Genomic DNA, 24,495 nt, shown 5'->3' on the forward strand with positions numbered 1-24,495 from the left:
CAGCAATTTTTCTTTAAGCTAACTACATAAATTTAATTACTCCTTCCAACAAAATTTTTAGACACAATATCGGCCAAAATCGTGAGAAATTGTAACTCAAAGTTTCTATAATGAACATGGGGTCTTATGAAAGAGCATTAGATAATGAGTTACGCGTGCAAGAATTGAAATTGCACCGAAGTCACACTGTAACATACTTGTAGAAAAATCCTTTTTCTTTCCAATGCCGTTGCGTAAAATGAGGGTAATCCAACATTTCCTCGAGTTATTTGCGAAGAAAAAGAGTAAAAATTAGCTTGACGGTTATGTAACAAGTATACTTTAGAGCGTTGTGGGATATATATTATAGCCTCATCGGTCGTCTGCTGCAGTCAGTCTTGTTTGCTTCAGGTTATATGACCGTCAAATCCCAAATATATATATATGTGTGTGTGTGTGTTAGTGTGTGAATGCGTGTGTGTCTTCTACCTTAATACCTAAGAAATTTTCACAGTAAAAAATTATTTATTACGAAAATACATGCAAAAATTGTAAAAGTGATGTATAAGTTACTAAAATAACTGATTTTATTCAATAACTTCCTATTTTACTACTACTTAAAAAATTATTTAATAATGTATGATTATTATTAACTATCTAAATCGCTGAGCTCTATAAGGCTTAAGGGGATAGTGTCACAAAATTCAAAAATTTAGGAACGCCTTGAAAAAATTTGTATAAACTAACAATTTTGCGTAGAATAACATATTAAATTTTCAGACATCCTAGCTTCACCGTTCTCGAGAAATAAATTACCCATTTAACACGTACTCTTATGAGAGAAAGAGTGTTTTACTGATTATGACTAAAAAAAATTTAAGACTTTGCTGAAATTGAAATATAATGTAAAATAGTATGGTTTTAAACATCGTATTATACAAACAGCATTCAAAGCTTCACCGTTCTTTAGTTTTCAATTTTAACGTACAATATAACCTCCGAATGTATCTATACTTATACGTATATATAGATATACAGAGGGTTTTCACCTCATGCGGCGTTGCCATATTTATTGTCACTTGTCTGTTTCGGAACGCATAATGTATTTCGGAGGACGCATTGACTATATATTGTGACACCACCCACTTAAGCTTACAGCTCGTCATTCAGGGAAGTCCTGGAAATAATTAGAGTTTCCTATCTAATCGATCAGATTATGTTGATACTATTACAGCTGTGTTACACGAACTATTTTAAGTAGCCAAAAAAAGTACACTAAAAAAATAATGAAATTCATTACTGGTTATTAGTTCATTCAAAAAAATTTTTAGTTTATACTGAAATTAATGTGTCCACATTTGAGGCACACAAAATTAAGGGTTAGGATAATAGGAAACTAACGTTTTCTCTATATTTAAATTTTTATTTATATTTAAAATTTACTGCCGAGTAGGTATCCTACTATAACAACACCTTTTTTTGTCAGTCGTTGTTTAAATGGCTGGGTACATTTTACATGCTTATATATACTTACACATTTGACTTCAATTTGCCACGTATATTTTATTATTTGTATCATTGATCATGTATGGGACGGTTTTACTATGAGAGAGTCGTATCCACCACCCCCCTCTTCTGAGGCATCGTTGCTTCTTCCTATTAACTGCATATCTGCATACCACGGTGAAATGCTATATACCAGTAGCCTTTTTATGTGATATCCCAGATGATTAGGTCATATTAAAAACACCACCTAGTTATCCGGGAGGAAGTGACTGAATGGAGTCTTGAACCCGAGCCCTCCAGGCAGGAAGCAAGTGCTCTTGACCTATATTTTTGACCTATATTTTTCGGTAAAGCTGTGGAGTAGGATTAAAGAGACTGAATTAAATCAAAATACATCAGGTATACCGGCAAAAATTCTTATTTTTCGGTATTTGAAAATTCGAGTTTGCAAATCTGAAGTAAATAGTAGCACGGTCGCCGAGGCTTCATCTGCTTTCTCAAACTCACCTCGTCACGCTCCCACGCGATTTGATTACAGAGGATGTTCTACTTGTCTTTTTTGATGAACTAACAACGGTGTATAAACTATCAACAGTTTGGACCCGATGGTCTATGCTGCGTACAACGCTATCACTTATAAATGGTATTCAGATTGGTGATCTTGATAAATTGAAATATATGTTGAAAAGATTCTCGAAAGATCATAAGTCAAAGAAAGCTAAAGCTTTTACAAGTGAAGAGGTGAAGAAGTTCTTAGAAAGTGCTGATGACAGGATCTATCTGGTTTTAAAGGTCTTTTTAGTATAATCATTAATTGTTTATAATAATTTCGAAAGTATTGATAATTTATCAGTACTGTCAGGTACTGTTGATTTTTGGAATCTGTGGTGCGTTAAGCAGTATAAAGTTAGCTGTAATCCAGATGATTGACGTCAGTACACATTTAAAAGTGTATATCACGGACACCAAACGTAACTACCCAAGATATCTTATAACTGCGTCACCTTACTATGAAATTGTCGAAAAATATCGTTCACTACGGCCAGATGATTTTACAGAAGACAGATTTTTTATTCAATATGCCAATGGCAAGTGTTGAAAACAAGTTATAGAATAATACCAAATAGCTGAAGGACCTGCAATAATTACATGTTTTTTTTTTTAATTTAGCAACTGCAGGACTGTATACTGGCCATTCTTATCGTCATACTGGTGCAATTTTGTTTTCTAAGTAATCTAGGTGCAGTTTTACAACGAATAAGAAACCTTTGTGGATGAAAATCTGATGATGTGTCTCAACAATATATTGAAAATTCTGTGATCACAAAAGAACAAAATTTTGAAGGAATTTCGGGATCAAACATTTTATCACAAAAACAGCGATTGACAGATATTCAAAACCGTGAGTCTATCTACAGTTATTTTAGATTCTCCAGAACCCGATCAAACCAATCTAAATAGTCCGGGTCGTAATCTGGAATTCGTGGAAGAAATTATTTGGATAGGATTTTTTTGCATGATCTTACGCAAAATGATCACCTAAAAACGAATTTGCATGTTGCCAGGCTTCAAAGTTGTAGGAAAAATGTTCAAACAAAATTTTTTAAACAAATTAAATATATTGTTTATTTTGCCCTGGAAAAAATTTTTTTAGCTTTTTTGGACAATTTTAAACAAAAAAGATACCTCGCAAATTTTCTCTAAAATCAATACTTTTCAAGATATTAATTGTACAAAGTTTAAAAAACCGTGAAAATCACCACTTTCAAGTATAAAAAACAACAATAAAAATTAAAAATTTTGATGTTGCTGAAGTTCTCAAATATTCTTCAAACATCCTTTGACAAAATTCTAAGGCGTTTCCGGATGTTATTTTATTGCAAACCCTTCATTTTAAATTTACAATTAAGCGTGTGCAGGCTTAACTTAAAATAATTTTTTTTATTTAAATACATGTATGTTTATACAGCAACAGTTAGGTTAACCTCATTTTTCATCAATATGAAAGATTGTATGATTATTTTTATTCCCACAATTACTATAGAAGAATAATATACTTACTATTAAAATCAAATATGAGCGCCAGTAAATTCCGTGTACTCCTCGTGAGTGGAAAAGAGACGGAGCATGAGAGCCGCGGCCAGCAGTGGCCGACCGTAACGATGCACACGCTTGATTGTAAATTAAAAATGAAGGGTTTGCAATAAAATAACATCCGGAAACGCCTTAGGATTTTGTCAAGGGATGTTTGAAGAATATTTGAGAACTTTGGCAACATCAAAATTTTTAATTTTTATTGTTGTTTTTCATACTTGAAAGTGGCGATTTTCACGGTTTTTTAAACTTTGTACAATTAATATCTCGAAAAGTATTGATTTTAGAGAAAATTTTCAAGATATCTTTTTTGTTTAAAATTGTCCAAAAAAGCTAAAAAAATTTTTTCCAGGGCAAAATAAACAATATATTTAATTTGTTTAAAAAATTTTGTTTGAACATTTTTCCTACAACTTTGAAGCCTGGCAACATGCAAATTCGTTTTTAGGTGATCATTTTGCGTAAGATCATGTTAAAAAATCCTATCCAAATAATTTCTCCCACGAGTTCCAGATTATGACCCGGACTAAAATGTTCGACCAAAAAAACGAAAACTTGTTTTTTTTATAAGTCAGTACATACCCTTACGGGTTAGTACACTTGAATATAAAAAAAAGAAGTCAGAACAGATAAGGAAGATGATCAGTATGGATCATTTAATTTGAGTAATTGTCAGCATTTCACTGTCAATATTAATATTAATAATTATTGATGTGAATATACTTGCATTAAAAAAACTCAATCCATGTAAAGAAATTTTTTATATTTATTATACAAATTAATTCAATGCTTTGTCAAAGTCAAAAATAAGTGTAAAAATGTAAATAAAGACATTTAAAAAAAAATTTTTTTCTAGTTATAAAGATTAATTAAACAAATTATTAATATTTAAAATAAATATAACGTTCAAAATATATATATAAATTATTGATTATTATTTAAATGTTTTGATTTCTGTCAGCTGCATCTTACAGTACCATCAATTACAGCTGTCATCTTGAATGAAAGTTAGGATCAAGTCCTATGAAGTAACAAAAAATTTCCATTACTTAGGGCCACAAATCGAAAGTTATCGCAGTTGAAAGAGAAACAACGTATTTTTCGCACTAAACCACAAAATCTGAGCCAAGTGTAGTTAAGGCAGCTAAAGCTCACCTGCAGTTGAGCACGCATACCTATATAAGTATATATATATATATATATATATATATATATGAATCAAAAATTGAAAACAAGTTGTGTATCGTTTGTTTAAAAAATTTAATCTTGAATAATTTATATTTTTTTTTTAATGAAAGTAAATTTATTATTAAAAAAAAAAAAAAAACAATTATTATTAGAATACAAAAGTGTATTCTTACGCTTCGTGCATATACGGTGTAATTGTTATTTGGTTATTTTGTTATTTCATCAGAAAAAGATTATGAATGTTTTTGACAAAAACCGCTAGAGGCAGAAGAAAAACTCAGTGAGTACATTCAAGAATATCTATTTAATGTTATTCACTTTTAAAATTCGTGCGTATCAGAGACAAGAAAAGAGCGACTGTACAGCTATGGAAATTATCATCCCTCAACTACTTAAAACAAATTTTAACTTTCATTCATTGCAAATATCTCGAGAAAACATCTCGCTACTGGCACTTTGCAAAGTATCCTTAGAAAGAAGAGGAATTTATTTACAAGTACCTTAGAATGTGTCTGCTAGATATTTTTATTTTTTTCAGATAATACATGTATAACTTATTTTCTAATTTTATTCCATAAGAGCTAAAGTTAAAAATGGAAACTTCGAGTGAAAATTTCTCGAGATTTTGTCAGGCTTGAAGTATAAACAAGGAAACCATTGGATTAAGCGGATCAAAATCTATCAATTCAAACATGTCATTACGTAGATTTTTGCAAAGGAGCTACTTACCTTATGAAACAAAATTTTTTTTTCATCGATAGGGCTTGAGTTGGGCCCAGCTTTTATTCAAACTAGGTAAAAACACTCCAACTATAAAATTAGCCTATCTATACGTGCCAAAAACACTCGTAGTTCTTCAAAAAATCGATTGAAATTGAGTTTTGAAAAATGTTTTGTATCTTTTAATCAAATAGCTTTGATGTAGAATTGCATTAAATACTTATTAAGGATAATGTTTGAAATATAAGTACTAAGTAAAAGTCGTTTTGAGTCAGCTACGGTGGTAGAATCATCAAAGTAAAACCGATGATAAGAAATATTAAAATTTAGATTTGAGACTAAGAAGAAACAATAATAACAGCCATTATTAGTTTTTTATTTTTTTTCGTCATAAGTGACATATCAGGAGATACAAATTGCGAACGAATAGAATTACATAATAAATTTCAATTACTTGAAACGTTTCTGTACTTTATAGTAAATGATACATATTACTTATTAATTATTTAAAAATATTTTAGCAACAGAAGAATTTCTACAAACTATTAGGGGAATCTCGGGCTGTACGAGACATTTTTTTTCAATAATTTTAAAAATATATACTACCCATTCACATTCAATAGAAAAAAAATCTACTACACATTCCTTAACATCTTATAAATCAAAGCTAAATTTTTTACTTGCACAATATAAAACTGTTTTTTAAAGAAATAAGATAAAAGATTAAAAAGTCCAATGGCTCATGCAGCCACAGATACGGGGCTGTTTGGACGATGCATTGCATGGTGCTGAATGATGAGCCAGTATTTTATACGGCCACCTTAAGTATGATTATAGTTGTTATACTTTTGTCTCATCTTATCAAGAAAAAAGCTATGAGGATGAAATAATGAAAAATAAATACTATTAAAAGTTTCTAAAACAATTAAGCAATAATGAATATCATTTTCTTATTAATACAGTTACTCACTAGTTACTTACTTTTTCTTACAACTGATCAGTCATTAATGTATAACATTCATTTATAAATATTTACACAAATCATATTTGGCTTTTTATAATTACTTATAATCTCCTGAAGTATGTGTTGTGTTCTCTAGGTTATACTCATTGAAATCACGTTTTGTCTTATATTATAAGTAGTTTTATTATTGTATGTACGAAACATTAGTTTAAATTTAGATTTAGGTAAACTTATCTTTTAAAAAATCATAAAACTCTGAGGCATACAAAAGTACTGAATTAGCTGATTTTGAAAGCACTGCGTAATAAGTGATCGTTAAGAATTAAACTTTTTTGTTGACTTTTTCTTTAACAGTTTGTGTTTTTTTCATCGACATTTCACGGAATATGTCATATTCTTTTTCTACATGACGCTATGTCTCTCCAGCTGTGAATGCACTTACTGCTTTTTGCAATGCCCCAGCAGACCATGGCTGCAAGTTTGTATTTTGTTTTTCATACGATCTGACCGTCACTATATTTTTAATTAATAAACCTTGCCTACATATCATAACACAGAATATCAGAGCAAGTGTTTGTCAGAGAAAAACTTAGGAATCATCTGCTATTATGCTTATTTTATTCCGTTTAATTTGCCTCATCTGATTGATCCATACACCACCCCCTCCCCAACCAATACTTCCTAAATATTAGATAGTGTATTTAAAATTGTGAATGTACATTTTTATGAAGCATTGTATTAAAATGTAATGCGTGCTTTATCGTCATGAGTTTTTATAAATGAAGAACAATCTTTATTAATACTTATATCCCTATTTTTAGTTTTCAAAATATTTTTTTTAGTACTCTAAATTTTCATTAAAAATAATATTCATCCAGAGCGCTTAATAGACCAATCTCAAAGACTAATTAACTACTTACGATTATATGTAAGTGGAAAAAACAATATTACTGGTGATAAAGTTTTTTTTTAATTATAATAAAAATCCATTTAACTCAGTGGTCCATTCAGCCCTAGGTTTCCCTACTAATTGTTTATAATAATGATTTGTTACCGAGAATTAAATTGAAATTTTTGAATTAATTTTCATGAGAAATAAAGAAGTAAAATCTGATAATACTTATTAGAACTCTCAATATTATTATAGTCTTGAATCTTGACTTTTTGTAAGATCTTCATACAATTAGAAAAAGAATATCATATAAGACTGTCATGGTCAATTTGACTTTGTTTTTACTTCTCGTATGTCTTTGAATAAGAAGTTAGAGTTTATAAAATATTGCAACATAAGTTTACGTACTGTAAAAGCTATAATTATAATGGGTGTAAAAATTGAATACGTATTGTTGAGTATTCACTGTTACACTCAACGTTTTTTCAAGCCATTTTGCAGGGTGTTTTCAATAGCATGATTTAAATAAATACTTAAATTATTCTAGAAATCAGATCACTTATGTTGAAGTAAGCAATACTATTTATAACATGAGTAGCAACATAAACAAAAAACAGTCAATATGATGAAAAAAAAGTATCAAGACACTCAACCCTTAAAATCCCTATGCACGTGTGATCTCGTTAAACAATAACAGAAGACTGCCTGCGTTTTGTACGTTCACATACTACGTTCTATCGATCGTCCAGCCTTACAAAAAACTGAATTCAATTACCCTCATCTTTCCTTACCGCATTCACGTTAAAGGACTAGCTGACTCATCTATTAATGTGCTACCTTAAACCTCTAAAACAAAAAAATTGATTAATAAAAGAAAAACTCACTTGATTGCGAATTATAATATGGCCTGGACATATTTTCTGTCATCCCTGGGGGGTTGGCCGTCTTGACTGTGCCATTCTGCATGACAGCGCCGTTAGAATATTTCTGGGACTGTTGCTGCTTGACAATACCATATTTATCATGTATGATGGATCCATGCTCCGAATATTTTATCATCCCCGATGGCAGTACTGCTTGAGCCTGCGTAGACTCTCTTGCGTTCTCCTTTGAACCTGGATAGTATTTGGTATACTCGTGATGCGAGTACGGTACCGGTGGTATGTGATGGGGGTAGCTATAATTAGGCACCTGCGGCAGAACAGATGAGGAAGATAAAGCACGATGGTGGTGGTAGGAATGCTGGTATCTAGGAATGACTGGCGCTAATGGTGGTGGTGGCAGCGGTGGTGGTGGGACTTGATGATACGACCTCGTCGAGACCTTGGTGTCACTTAACGCACACGAAGACAATGACGACGTTGACATTAAGGTCTGCAGCTCTTTATGGTATCTTTTTTGCTGCTGTTGCTGCTGCTGAGCTTGAACTTGGACTGGGACTTGCAAGGGGTCATGAAGCGTGTTGCCGATTACAGACATCGAGTCTTTGCGAGACGTCATCATCGCTGATGCCGTGGCTGCGCTATACAGTTGTGGTTGTTGATGGTGCTGGTGCTGATATTGGTGGTGGTAGTGGTGCGAGCTCGTTGCGTAAGAAGTAGCTGCCACCGACGCTACTGACACTGTAGTCACCGATGGATGCGTATTGTCTCGGTATGGGTTCGATGCTGCTGATGATTGGTATGTGCTCATCTTTTCCCACCTGATGTGTAAGTAGATTATATAAAGTTTACGTATAAAAAGTTAAAAGGAGAAAAAAAATTAATTTTTTGTTTTCTTTTCTTAAATTTTCTGATAAGTTGTACATGTACAAAAAGTTACAATTCTTACTATGAAGAAAAATATCTTTTTAATCTAAATTTCATTAAATCTACGTAGTGGTGAAGTTCAACTAGTACTCTATGCAACTATCATTGATCTTGTTGACTTGCTCTTATTTTACCAACTTAACGAAGTTTAAATATAAGTTGAAATAATTCACTGTTACAGTGCGTATTTGATGTGCACTATCATGACTGTTAAGTCCCTCCACTTCACTTATTTAGAAGAGCACACTTCTTAATAACTTTTTATACTAATTGTATACAAAAGATAAATCAATTGTTGCTTTAAAAAACGTTACTATATAAATATAGGGAGATCTGATAGTAAAAACTAAATAACCGATCAAATATTACTTCAAATATTACTTCCGACAAGTAACCTCTATAAATCGGTGAAAAAATCATGACATAAATTTTAAGAAAGCCTCTGCTAGAAGAAATAGCTGATGTAGCACAGTTGATTGTGGTGCACTCAGAGAAAAAAATAGTAAAAATTACTGTGCTAGAATGGTAATCTGGTATTGTATGGTCGTGTAGACTTTTTACTATTTAAATTAATTCTTAATTTTTAGAACTGTAGTTTTTTTGTAAATACGGTAATTTTTACATCTTTTACAATAAAAATTAATGTCCCTAATGGTAAAAATTTGATTGGCTAAAGTAGAAAATCCTTAGACGGTGGAATGACACCAAATCACCATTCTAACACAATAGTTTTTATTTTTTTTCTCTCTTAGTGTGATGACAGAATTTTGAAATTATTTCTTAATGAAAAGAAGGCAAAAAGTTTAATCTCTTCACAATTTTTTTTTTTTGTTAAAGATTTTAGTTATTGAAAAACACATGTAAACAAAATACGTATGAAAAGTGGCCTTACCGTTAACGAGGTTGACTACCTTTGGAGAGGGGTGCGAGAGAGAGGTCAGGCTTTGTGTCTTTTTGAGGTTAGAAATGCGTGCACACGTCCCGTAATTTAATATTGAGTTGTATTAACAATTCAGATTTTTTATTAATAACTATTTTCACAAAGGCCTATTGAACGCGATTATCTTACATAATAAAAAGGCAGATGTTAATTTACTGTTTATTACAGTTTTGTCTAAATCAGGCTGTTAATCGTATTAAAATTTCTTATTATAAGAGTCACTTTTAACTATCTCCTATAAGAAAGTATGTAAAATTCACTAAATTTGTTTCATTAATTTCTCGTTTTATGAGCACCCATAGTTGCTGAAACTTTGCATAAATTTGTTTTATACATTTTTGAAGCTCTGTAGTTAGTTAAAAACTGACTATCAATTGCTTAAGGTAGTCAACCTCCTTAAGTTAGTGGCAAAAAAAAATTTTCTAGCATGGTATTAATAAGTGTGTTTTTAAAATGAAGTAGTGCTGCCAATAACATGCTGTGATGTTGGCCACAGATATTTTTTGGCTTACACTGCTCATAGCAGACAGCACGTAGCGTTGTTAACAGCTCATAGTAGCAGAACGTATGCCGGAGTCATGTTTCATATTAGCCAGATAAACACCAAAACTCTACTTGATCTGAAATTTGACGTTTTAGGCTCCTTTTAACGCCCGGTGTACGTGTGTTTGTTTTTCATTATGTTTCATGTGAAAAAGGAGGAGAGGACGACGGAGACATATAGCCGGTGAAACGAGCAAAGAGAAGTGCGAGCGGGATAAGCGAGAACAATAAGAAGGCATGTGTAATTAAAGGACTATAAGTGGTGTTAACGTTAATACTGCGTGTGCAGGTATATCTATACGTGTACATTTTAGTGTGAATCGGTAGGTTGGTGGGAAAATAGATGAGTTTTCGATTTGTAACGATTATTGTAATTATTGATTGTATTTTTACTGTCTCTCTTGTAAAGTTGTAACGCACCGGGAATTTAGGGAGAGTGTATATACGTGTAGTTAAGAGAAAAATGAGACGTGTGCGAGTTAGGTCATATGAGAGAAGTAGGGGAAAGAAAGAGATAGAAGAGATTTCGAGGCAGTAGGATGTAAGCAGCGGGACGGAGAGGACTCCTTGACGGGCCTTCAAGAGGGAAGGATGTAGAGCATGTGCACCATCGAGACGTCGTCCAACCTACGTCCATCACCAGCTCTTGGTGATCTACGGGAGGTATCATCTGCAGCCTGGCTAAAGACTACGCAATCACGAGAAGCAGGATGGCAGTGGGTGACATCGCGAGGACACGACGCTGACAACTTCCTGGAGATGGTGGCCTGAAGGTATTTCGCGTAGTGCGTGGTAAGGTTAGCGAGTAGTGGGGAAGTGAGGAAGAAGGGCATAGTATGTAGCACCGAGGTGAGGTTGTGTGGGTGTAGGAGGTGTCGAGGGTAAGGATAAAAAGTGGACGTGTGTATGATTGTGTGCGGTTTGAAGGTACTGGAGATTTTGTTGGGGTTGTGGAGAAGAGTAATAAGTATAAGCGAGGGGTCGAGATTGCTAAAAGAGTGAGAGAGCGAGAATTAGTTTGTTCGACAGGAAGACGGTCGGGTCGGGAAAGAGAGCTTAGTGGGCGTGATCGCTTGAATCGCGGGTGAGTCAATGCATTCTAGATGACGGGAAACTGTAGCACTGCGTGAGTGTGTGTGTGTGTATCCAAAGCGAAGCGTTGTCTGAGTCTCGGCAGTCGGCAAGATGTCGACTGTCTGCTGCGGTAGGACGTTATAGGTGTGTGTATCCAAAGCGAAGCGTTGTCTGAGTCTCGGCAGTTGGCGCGATGTCGACTGTCCACTGCGGTAAGACGTCATGCGTGTGGGTATTCAAAGTGAAGTGTTGTCCGAGTCTTGGCAGTCGGCAAGGGTCCGGCTGACCGTTGTGGTAGGACGTCGTCGTCGTGTGTGTGTGTGTGTGTGTGTGTAATTATGCTGCCCTAAGGGGCCCTTTATTAGCAGTTTCTCCCGTACAATCTCTAAAAAGAATTATTTGTTGAGGCTGTGAAGACTTAAATCTTTAAAAAAATATGTAATTAAAAAAAATTTTTTCCCTTATCTTATAACTTTATTACCACAGCAACAAAGTCCTGGAGCTTGATCTCTACATTTTTTATCGCCAAAAATACAAATATGTATTCTACTTATTTAAAAATCTGGAAGATTTAAGAGATTATTGTGAGGGTACACTAAAAAGCTGATCTTTCACGCAATGAATTCTTTATTTGTTGATTTTGACACTGCTGTTTCAATCTCGATAAATGTTCTGCGTCAATTTCTTGATACCTAAAGTTGTATTCTTTAGATGTATTGAAAGTTTTCCTTCCAATTTGCCCTATTGGGGCCTTTGGCATGGTTAAGATTTTCGTAAGACCTTAAGGCTGTATTTTGTCAACTTTATTAAGTTCTTATATATTTGTTGGCAAAATAGTTCGACGTCCGATAAGCTTTATAAGGACCAGAGAGGTTCTTACGTAAACTCTTTTTGACTGAAGTTTCCAGCAAACGTGTCTGCCTCGATACCTCAGGATGATCTTCTCAGACCTACTGTTGTAGCATCAGACTGATGGGAAGGAAAACTTTAACGTTTAAAGCTTTGGAGCTTGTTATAGAGATTTTTTCCAACGTCTCCTGGTATAACGCCGAAGACGTTGGTGTCTTTTTTTTGCAGACTCAGTTGTAAGGTGGAGTGATTGGTTCTTAAAGCTTGCACGTTGGAGACTGTACCGTTTGCTTATGTTTATTGCCTTGAAAAGAACAAACAACTCCACTCGGGACATCAGCCAGTGAATGACTTACTTGGTTTAATAGTGACTGGCTTTAAATTGTCTTTTAGTCGACGAATCGTTGCCAAAAATAGCAGTAGAAATGTATTTGTTGTTCAGGTAGCTTAAACTTAGGTGGCCCTTAAAGAAACCAATGAGATTGATGGTTAAGTAGGGAACGTACATCCTTATAATGGCCCTGAAAAGGGCCAGTGGTAAATCCTCCTGCTATTCTTTACTCTTATTCTTGATGATGAAGAGCTGGCTGTGGGTAACTTGACTCTTACCTTGGAGTCTCTGTGTACGGAAACCGTACTGGAGGGAGGTACGCCACTGACTAAAGAATATCTCATCTTCAGGTCGTTTCCTAGATTACCAGTCGCTCATCGTTAGTTGGGAAAGTGGACCTGAAGAATACCTTCTTTGTGGGTATACCGTTGGGATGACCACTGAGAAAGAGGCCGTTGTGGCTGCCCGTACTCTTCAAAGCTGTCTTCCCTAGCTTGCATTTGTAGTATAAAATTGTCTGATGGCACCAGGATGGATGGTCGAATGTTCACTAAAGTCTGAGGTGTTGAAGAAGGTTGTGATTTGGCTAGACACGTCTCCTGGTATTCCACCGGAGACTTTATCACTTAGAACATTTTGTGATTGGTGGCACTATTGAAAAGTGCCAGCCTGGCACTTTTCAATCGTGGTGATTCAGGGTAGAACCATACCCAGGACGTAGGCAAGGCTCCCAGATTTTCGGGAGTTCGCCGATTGCGTGGTGCGCAATCACCCTCTCTCTATAGAGCAAGCTGGAGCGGGAGAGTCCCCCTACCCAGACCTTTAACCTAAGCCCCGTTCACTTCTCACAACTTAAATATGACATCTTGTCAAGTAAGAGTACAATCGATAATAGCCGCGTGGACTAAGTCTTTTGCACTTTCGAATCTCTCTGATAATTTTTTGTTTTTTTATTTTTTTATGTACGTTATACATCAAGTGTCATGACACGTTTATGTAATTATGTAAGCTCATGTATAACGTTTTAATACTAAGACATAATTTTTAAAAATACTATGTACAAGACAAGATAAGTAAAATTATAAAACAAACTATTCGTCACTTATTAAGAAAATCAAAACATTAATATTTAGTGAGTTAAGCGTCGAGTAATAATAATTACAGTATTATTTAGTATTTAAAAATTACCAAATGACACGTCTTGATCATTGTTAATGTAATTTACTATTACATTATTATGGTCGGTACGCAACACTGTTTAATTCATTAATCTGTCCCAAATTGCACGAACTTTTTTTTGATTGGTGTATCATTAATAACTTACTTCGCTACAAGTATTTATTCTTGGAAATACGTCTCGTCGAAAAATGTGGATTGCCATAAAAGCTCATACTGCAATTTCTCAATATTTTTCTGTCTGTACTCTAAAAACACGCGACAAAAAATAGTGAAAAAATTCAAGCTGATTTCAGATAGTATAATTAATAAAATCTATGAATTTTTAGTTGTTGTTTAATAAATAAACAATTTTTTTTTCGCTCAGAGTATGTTCATTACAGCACGCTCTCTCTTTAGTTTCTCCGGGCTTGAGACCGGCACATTTACTGTAGCCACATTACGCGCGCGGTGATTTATTTACGTCCACGTTCGAAATTAAAAAAAAAAAAAAAAAAAAAAAAATAAAGAAAATAAGGTCTAGGCAACAAAATGAGGAAAATCATTTAACATAAGTTGCAGAGTTAATTTGACGTCAAGGTAGCAACGTTAGAACAAAAACCATTGTTCTTTTCGTAAACATTTTAAAACTGGAATTGAAGTTAGTTAACAAAAAAAAGGTCATAAACATGGTACTGCCACTTCCCGCTAAAAGAACAAAAAAGTATTATTATTGATATTATTACAGTTTGTAGCGAAGTAAGTTATTAATGATACACCAATCAAAAAAAAAGTTCGTGCAATTTAGGACAGATTAATGAATTAAACAGTATTGCGTACTGACCATAATAATATAATAGTAAATTACATTAAAAATGATCAAGACGTGTCATTTGGTAATTTTTAAATACTAAATAATACTGTTATTATCATTACTCGACGCTTAACTCACTAAATATTAATGCTTTGATTTCCTTAATAAGTGACGATTATTGTGTTTTATAATTTTACTTATCTTGTCTTGTACATAGTATTTTTTAAAATTATGTCTTAGTATTAAAACGTTATACATGAGCTTACATAATTACATAAACGTGTCATGACACTTGATGTATAACGTACATAAAAAAATAAAAAAATAAAAAATTATCAGAGAGATTCGAAAGCGCAAAAGACTTAGCCCACGCGGCTATTATCGATTGTACTCTTACTTGACAAGATGTCATATTTAAGTTGTGAGAAGTGGGCGGGGCTTAGGTTAAAGGTCTGAGTAGGGAGGCTCTCCCGCTCCAGCTTGCTCTATAGAGAGAGGGTGATTGCGCACTGCGCATGCGGCGAACTCCCGAAAATCTGGGAGCCTTGGTCACGTAGGTCGCTTGCCCATGGAAGAAGAATGTCGTTAGTAGCCAGCTCCACAACTAACAACTCTATACTTGATGTACTGCCAGTGGAAGACTGTGGATATCCCTGAGATTATAACCACACTAATTTAATTCTATTGCAAGTAGCCCCCATTTGACGTCCACGCCACCTAGTGGATCCAACTGAACTAACGGGAAAAGCTAGCATATTTTTGCAAAACTTTGAATTTATTTTTTGGTATTGTTATTAATTTTTTGAAGATAAAATCTATATAAAACCATCTAGGACGTGTCAATAATCAGTATGCAAAATTTCAGCCAGATCGGTTGAGTAGTTTTTGCGGTTAGCTATTACAACAGTTTCATCAACTTTGCTTTATATTTTAGTACGATTATTATTAATTTACATTAATAATTATGGTATACTAATATCGTATATGCTCGTACCCACAGCCATTAAACAAAGATAGAGAAAACGTAGCGTTGCTGAGGTAGATATCTACTCGGTAGTGAATTTTAATGTGCATATTAATTAAATATCTGGAATACAACCAACGTTTATCTAGCTAGCTTACATAATTTATAAAATAAACAGCTATTGTATTAGAAGGAGTATTAGTGCTTAATTTTATTAATTTTTATGAAATTAAATAAGTCAACATTTGCTAACGAAATTTAAAGCTCAAAGCAAAAAAATGAGACGAAAGACTACTCAAACCAAATGTTATTTTCCACCTTTCCGATTGTGTGTCATGAGTAAGACAAGTAATTGTGAAATTTATTGATTTACATATTGCTCAATAAAACAGCTACTTATAGTAAATCATCAACCACTTGAATAGTATTAGCATAATGTTATCGATAAGATAGGAAACTTTAATTATTTTTTGAGTATCCTTCATATCAAGCTGTGAACCCAAGCGCCATTTAACTCAGTGATCTTCGTAATAAATAATCAAATTAACAAAAATCAACGAATCCTTTAATAAAAATACATGTCATTTGTACACTAAAGGGACATATATTCGCGGACTAGCTTAGTGGCGGCTTCGCGCGTTGAGTGTCGCTGACGTCTGGTGTGATTGATTTCGGTCCGAAGCTAGTCCGCGAATATATGTCCCTTTAGGGTACATCACTCCTACGATTTTCGTACATAAAAAATAGTTATTAATGACAATAATGAGTTCTTAAAAAACTATAAAATTTTATTAATAAAGAATATTAAAAATTAGTTTAAGAAATGACACATCCGAGTGTTTTAGTGCGCTTAATCACAATGTATGAAGCTCAAAAGTTTTGTTAGAAAAGTAATTCAATTTATTCAACTAGGTTGAAGAAGGAATTTCTAAGAATCATATAAAAATGCAATTAAAAAAAAGCCTTATTAGTTGAAAATCCTCAAACTGTATTTTTTTTTAATGTATTTAGTTTCAGACAATGTTTAACTGTTTTTAAAAATTAACTCAGCATTCATTAAAAAATTTTAAACATCTATTCATAAGCAGATTTTAACACAAATTTAGTGGGACTATTATAGTACATCGTTAACATCTTATTCAAACTTTTATTAATATCCACTACTTATTTCTTTATAGGTAAGTTTGATTTTATTATAATATCGGTGCTAGATAAAACAATTCTACAAGTGCCATACAGAAAGTAAGCTGCATTAAAAAAGAAAACAAAACATAACCATTTTTCAATTGTGATTTCAGAACTTTGCATAACTGTATGATAATATATTAATAAACATACAGTTCATTGTGAATATATAAAGGCTTTAGAAATTCTTTGAAAAGCATTAAGGAGGTTCGGTAGTGTTAGCGCGGGGGGAAATCTTAGAGAGGCAAGGGGAGGGAGAGCGTCTGGCAACGTTGTGAATTTTTTCGGCTGCTGGCACGTCGTCTACTGTTGTTGTCGTCTACTGCTGTTGTCATCGTCTACTGATGACAGTGTACTTATTTATTCGGTTGAATTTTTTATAATTAAATTTTCAATTACAAAAGGAGTTTTTACTATTCATTACATTTCAAAGCGCGCTCCAAAAGCAGCGTTGCCAAGTCGTCTGCTGCGAGCACATTTTTTGCTGTTTTTTAATAGAAATTTGTGGTAGGGCTCTCTCAAACTTTGACAAAATATTATTTTGACAATCTTCTTTCATTTAAAAAAAAAAGCGAGTTCATTTAGCCATTTTTTTAATGTAAAATTTAAGTGATTTCTCCATAAGCCTACATGTTAAAATATTGTTTTTTCAGGTCAATATATCTTGAAAACGGTGTGGTTAAACCCTTCAAAAATTTAGCTGTAATTTGATACTATTATCCCAAACAACATATCGAAATTTCAAAAATTTTCATTGTAAAAAATTATCACTACCGAACCTCCTTAATTTGACACATCAAACTTAAATACCTAACCTTTTCATTTTGGTCAACGGTCTGTTTTATGGGAATTTCATGTACAGCTATTTACCAATTCAAAATAAAAAAATTCAAATGAGTCTAATTAAACGAACATTTAGTTGTAATCTGCTAGTGCTGTTCCATGTTTCAAATATTTTTATTAAGCAGATATGATGTACAAGAGAAAAACATTAAGGTAAAATGGGGTATAGTGGAACACTTCTTTAAGCAAAAAACATTGACCGCTTATTTTTGAAGTTCCACCAATGCTAATTCACCTACATTTTTTTTAAATTGAAAATATAGGTCTTTACTGGAGGAAACAATATTTATTGACTGTGCTTATCATTATCCGTTTAATTAAATAATTTTTTTAATAAGTCGTGATATCTGCAGTAGTGGGACATAGTCTTTGAGGATTACGGCAGTAGTAGGACACTGTATGTGGTAGTAGTGGGACAGTATATGACAATGTTATTTGCATATGTAAGAACACAATTTTTTTTAATAAGAGGTGAATTATCACTTTTGAAAGTATATAAATGTTAGAAATAATAGATTAATAGGGATTTCTCTTTTATATATAAATTTTTTTCAATGACATCACAAAGTCTCCACTTACTATGTCCGTTAATAATAAAAGAAAAAATATTTTCTAATACAACATAAACTAAATAATATAATTGTTGATACTACAAACTACGAAAATAACAGTGAACACAAGTTTAAAATAAATGTTAGTTTCTAAGGTCTTAAAATTTTTCTTTTTTTCTTTTAATTTTGCTCTGCAATGAATAAACTTCACACGCACTTCAGTAATGCTTTTTCGTTGTCTTCTAGTTTAGATAAACATTTTTTTATTTTCTGTACTATTGAGTCATTATTCGCATTCCACTTTTCTTATTTAAAAAATTTTTTTTAATTTTTAATTTTCAAGTTAATTTCTTTTTTTGTTACTAACAGTTTTTTTACTCTCTCGAAACTTCTTGTCAGTTTTCCTTAGGTGCTTCCTTCTTGATCTTAAAATTAAGATTGGTTACAGAAAATATATTTTTTAAAAGAAAATTATTTGATTCTTCTGTAGAGATAAGAAGCAAGTTTTAAAGGCTGAAATACCAAATGAAAATATAATGTAAGTAAACTAATACCTGTATTTTTCTGTTGACAATTTTCAGAGGTATTGATTTTGTTCAGATTTTTTTCCAATATTAGTATGCTGAAACTTAATTATTGAAAATTTATATCATTTTCTACAAAGTTCATTTTTTTACATTGGGTAGGATAGATTAATACAGATTGCATTGAGGTTAGGTTTCAGATTATGTCTATTTACCAGGTAACAATGTTCTCATTCACTTAACTACTAATCCTACAAATATATTTAAGTTTTATTTTACTATTAAAGATTAGACTGATGACACTCGCACGATTACTATGGTAAAAAGCATGAAATCACAGTCGTTAAAAATAGAATTTGGTCTTGTCAAGTACTTGTCCCACTACTACTTAGTTTTTTAAAAAAAAGAATGCAGGACAGAAATGATAAGCCTTGTCCCACTTCTACATGGTGTTTGCAGAAGTTAAGGGTACACTAGGACAGGCTATATTTTATGACAAAGTAATTATTTTTAAGATCTAATTAATAAAACTTATTCTTTAGTGTCATATTATTACATATAAATAGTTTGAATGTACGAAAAAAGTTTTATTTTCGGTATATCATCTTGATATACCGAATCTATCATCTTGATAGTCAACTTTAGTGTCACATCTAAAATGGGCGAAATGCCTTGTTCAAGACGTATGCATCAAACGAGTTCTTGGACAGCTTGATACAATATTTTTTTCATTCTCCCTTGAACGTTTACCACAATCATTTTTGTGAGTCTTATCGAGCTTAAAGATAAAGGAATATAAGGGAAATTATGTAAGATATTATTTGACAAATGAATTTACCAGATTTGATTTTCTCCTGCCCTACTATACCCTGCAATTTATGCGTTGTCCCACTATACTTCATTTTACCATAGCAGCGATGAAGTATCATAATTAGAATTTGATTTCGTGCTATTTAACAAAATTGTAAATCAGACTACAAAGCAACTTGATACATCACTTAACGATTTAAAAACAAATCTCTTTTATAAACTTATAGCATTCCCACATATTTCCACTTGCAAACTTAAGTTAAGAATACTTTTTAGTGATAGTTTTCTTGATACGCATGTTTCACTTTTTTACCAACACAGATTATAACAAAAATAACTATTTATTTGCATTAACCGTTGCACATACACCCCACCCATTGACTCATTTAATATTACAAGCGTACTTTTTAATCAAAAACACATGAATTAATACAAACTTGAACAAAATTTTACCAGCAAGCTTAATCTACTTTAATTATTCGCTAAAATTCGCATGTTAGCTAAAACTGTACATACTATAAAAACTTCTTTACGCTTTTATCTAAAATATGCTTCAAAACAAAAAGATGTTACTAAATAACTTTGATCTATTTACCGATCCATTTATAGCTAATTTTTTATCTGAATTACAGTTACTACTATTTAGGAAACAGGGGGGACTCCTTGTGCATGCCCTAGTTGGATGCGCATGGTAGGAAAAAGCTATTTATGCACCTAGTGAGCGAGGTTAAGAATGTCGCAGATTTCACATGAATAAACGCCCAAGACAAAGCCGGGGGCGGTTAATGTGAAATTTAGGGTATTTCTTAACCTCCAAACGTGGTGCATATACGATTTTACTATTATTATATGATTATTATACGCGTAGCAGGCAGTAATTTTCACTTACGGAGCACCATCGACGTAAAATATAATTTTTCCTACGTTGGGCTACATTGAGGGTTGGGTGTGCCCTCGGTAGAAAAAATAGGGCTCGCACCTGGTGCGCATCCAACCAGAGCAAGCACAAAGAGTTCCTCGGGCCTGGTGCTTGCCCTGGCGACATGCGCCACCAGGTACGAAAACTACTATTACATTGTCATCAGTTGTTATATAAAACTTACGAAGGTTCTTTTGATTGTAAATTCTGATCTCTATTCTTTCCTTGTCCTTGTCTATTAAAATAAATGCTTTTTTACCAAGGAATTTTTCGTCCTTCAGGAACGGTACTTTGCGCCCTAGGGCACACTTTCGTTCCCGCCGTAGGGCACAAAGTTGCTCTTTCCGCCCTCAATACAAAAATTGTCGTTCTCACCTTGGGCACAAAAATACAATTACCGCGCTCTTCGGGCGCGCAAATCGTACTTTCTGCCCTAGGTAAGATATTTACTTTTATGGGGCTCTCTGAAGGGGTGGAACAGTATGTCACACACCTAGTGAGCGAGGTTAAGAATGTCTTAGATTTCACGTGAATGAACCCTCGAGGTGAAGCCAAGAGTAGTTAACGTGAAATCTAATCTCATCATCAGCAGACTTACCAAAGTGCAGTTCAATGGGTGTACATCGAGTGCTTAAATGTGTTATAATGTTAGGCATCTCTTGAATTTTCCCTATATATCAAGCCCAGCTGGTATGTTTTTTCTCACAATAAGTCCTAAACAGGCGTCTTGTTCCTTGCATTACTCTTTCCGTAGAGTTAGATTCGGAGTGCCTTATTGAGCTATATACCACCCCTATGCCTTTCTTTTCCAGTTAATTTTTTCACGCAGCAGACGTTAATTAATTGTCGTTGTCACTTCATATTCTTTTAGGCTCTCCATACTCAGGTATACAATACGTTATTATTTTTTTCAACGCTGTTTGTGTAGTGGCCTCTTTAAGAGAACACGAACGTATTAATTTCTAAAACGCATTGAACACCACAAATATGTACTTAACTTCCCTTTGAATGCAAAGGAGGGGACCATAAAAGTCAACTCTCACTAAATCATGAGAAGCCTTCAAGTCTACTAGTTGCCGTGAGCCCTCCATTGTAATCGATAGGTACTAAGTGAGTTGGCAGAGGTCACAGTACGTGATTCTCCGCTTGATGTGTTGTGACATACGCTTCCAATAATAATATTGCTTTAGGTATTTTAGTGTTTTGTACAAGCCTGGATGGCTCAGTTTTCCGTGAGTCTGATCTATTGACAAAGATTGTATCTTTTCCAATACAACAATTTGTCATTGACCAGTGCTATCATTTTGTGAAATATAACATTACTATGAATCTGAAATTCATCCTTTACATCCCTCCCATTTTTCAACTTTTTAAAAATACTCTTACAAACGTAATCCAGTGTCTGTTTTTAGGCTAGATGTTTGATAGTATTTTTTAGAGGCGTTTACTTCTCAAATAACACCATCATAACTAACGCGCTTTCTTCTGCATATTCCAGCTTATTCTCTGAACTACATAGTTGGTGCATTAATAAGATGATTAGCTTGTTCTGCGTTCTGCAATTGTAAGGGATGGAGATCGGGAATCAATCAAGAATAGAGAAGTCAAAAGTCATTTTCATTAATACACTCAGATTTTATTGTTTTTTTTGAAAATATAAAACTCAGAGCCAGGAGCCCCTACCTACTGTCTACTTCGAAGTCCCTAAAGTTACTGCCCTGTCCCTCCTTCGTTCGCATCGCCGCGCCCGCCAAGGTTCCCCTTCTTCTCCCGTTCATTTAGCCCTACTCGCTCTCTTGCTTAGCAGACTCGCATAGGTATTGGTAACTCCTGGCTTTCAGGTATACATTTTTGTTCTACAAACACGTATTAGTGCATACGAATACTCTTTAGATAAGCAGCTGTGTCCACACGCGTTAGGACGATTGTTGGTTTTTATATTCGAACTTTATAGCCTCTGGTGATAATTCCCTTTCGCCTGGCGGCGTGGTTTTCCCTATGAAAGACCCACCCGGTATAAAAACCCCATCAACAGCCACTTAGGCTTGGGGTATCATGAGTTCAAAGTGGCGTGACAGCAAGCGAAGTCAATTACCTCTCGCCCTGATAACCGAAAACTATCACCGTATCCTTTTTACCGATAACGCGCGTATGATCAGCTACTTATTTACATTTTTATTATATTCGCTAGATTGCCCTTTTATTTTATGTTGACACATCATGTTGGGATCTCGCACACAGGAATCAAGCACCTGTCGATCGTCCCTTTTCAATCTTTGCGCTCACACATAATTCAACATCCCCTCGTTGGGCTCATTTCCCCTACTGTTTGGGTCGACTGATCGCGAGACTTTTGTTCCATTCTCAACAGCAATATAATACTGAATAAGGAAATTTCTGCATAACTGAACTCCAACTTATGAGTTAAGAGCTATGGAAAGCCGTTGAATACAAAAAAGTTTGGGCTTTAAGATCCATTGTAATTTTAAAATGCTCGCCAACTAAATATTCGTGGAACTCAGTAATGCAATAAGCGATTGCCAACAGCTCAAGCTCTGTTGTCATGTATTTTGTTTCTACTGGAATTAGGCATCAGCTTGCCAAAGATATTATCTGATGATTGGATTCATTATCGAATTGATACAAAACTTCCTCTATCCCTCGACTACTCGTGTCTGTTTGTACCAGAGATGAGTAGAGAGATTGCTGACGCCAATGCTACGATGCGAGACGACTTTTTGGCACTGATCGGGGTGACCAGCCGCAGCCAGCCATCGAATCGAGCTCACATTTTTCGAGAGTGTAAGACTCGTATCGAACAGCGTGCATCTACGAGAAGAGGAGTGGAAATGTCGATTATACCTATATAGCTGAGCGTACAGCCAAAGCAAGTGACGATACGAGTTTGTTTCTTTTGACTGCAACCGAGTATATGCTATATATATATATATATAAGACGAAGGTTTTTGTCTTATGACTTTGGGTATCGGAATACACAAATAAGTACTGTAAGTTGATGCTAGTAATAACTGTAATTATATTTACACTATGTACAAGGTATTACAGATAATTATGCAGTAATGCGTGGATACAAAAAACCAAGCTTACCTGAATTAACTGCAGGTACGCTTTCAGTAATAATAATTAATTTACACACTTAACTCATTGTGCTACTACTAATTTTAACTATCAGCTAAAGCTGTGAGTACGTTTACTACATATCAACGTGCTTGCTATCAGCTCGCGCAGAGACAACTGCCTTTTTCAACCTCTGCTCGTCTCCAGCCGCTCTTTGTTGTTTGACACGACATCTAACCATCGTGTACAAGTTTGAGTAGTCTCACACTTACATATATATCTAAATATAAATAAATTTTGTTATATTATCGTGATCTACGTCTGGATCCTTTAATAAGGGCACTACTAAGGGCACTTAGCACTTGGAAAGGGGACAAGAAAAGGGATGGGTGGCCTCCCATTACAGGAGGGGGGTAGGGGGAAATTAGGCAATTTTTGCTGCAAGAAGGTAACCTAAACCTTCCTCGAGAAGCATTGCGGGGTGAAAATCACAGAGGTACTTGCCCGAAAAGTCGTACTGGCCAGGAATCGAACCACGGTCTCACGCGTGCCAACACACGACCCAGCCGACTGAGCCACCGCGCGCTCTATGTGCTATATATATATTTAACTGACACTTTCTCTCGCTCTTGCTTTAATGTTATCTATCAATCTTTTTGAATTAAATCGTAAAACTAAATGCTTATAATTAGATGCACAGAATTTTATTTCAAAACATTTTTTTCATTTTTCTCGTACGTTCATACTTATTTTCAAATCCAGTA

General features: G+C 34.0%; 1 protein-coding gene across 1 annotated transcript in view; it reads right to left on the bottom strand.

Annotated features, from left to right (window-relative positions):
• LOC106645753 (uncharacterized) overlaps nucleotides 1-24,495 on the bottom strand; it is a 424,845-nt gene that overhangs the window by 247,383 nt on the left and 152,967 nt on the right. Inside the window, exon 3 of the mRNA XM_089597564.1 lies at nucleotides 8,228-9,045. Coding sequence (XP_089453690.1) covers nucleotides 8,228-9,045 — 818 coding nt within the window. The remainder of the gene's footprint in view (nucleotides 1-8,227; nucleotides 9,046-24,495) is intronic.

The sequence above is a fragment of the Copidosoma floridanum genome, unplaced genomic scaffold (genome assembly GCF_036245765.1).
Source record: "Copidosoma floridanum isolate Cflo_tuat_1 unplaced genomic scaffold, Cflo_Japanese_pri ptg000033l, whole genome shotgun sequence".
Lineage (NCBI taxonomy): Eukaryota > Metazoa > Arthropoda > Insecta > Hymenoptera > Encyrtidae > Copidosoma > Copidosoma floridanum.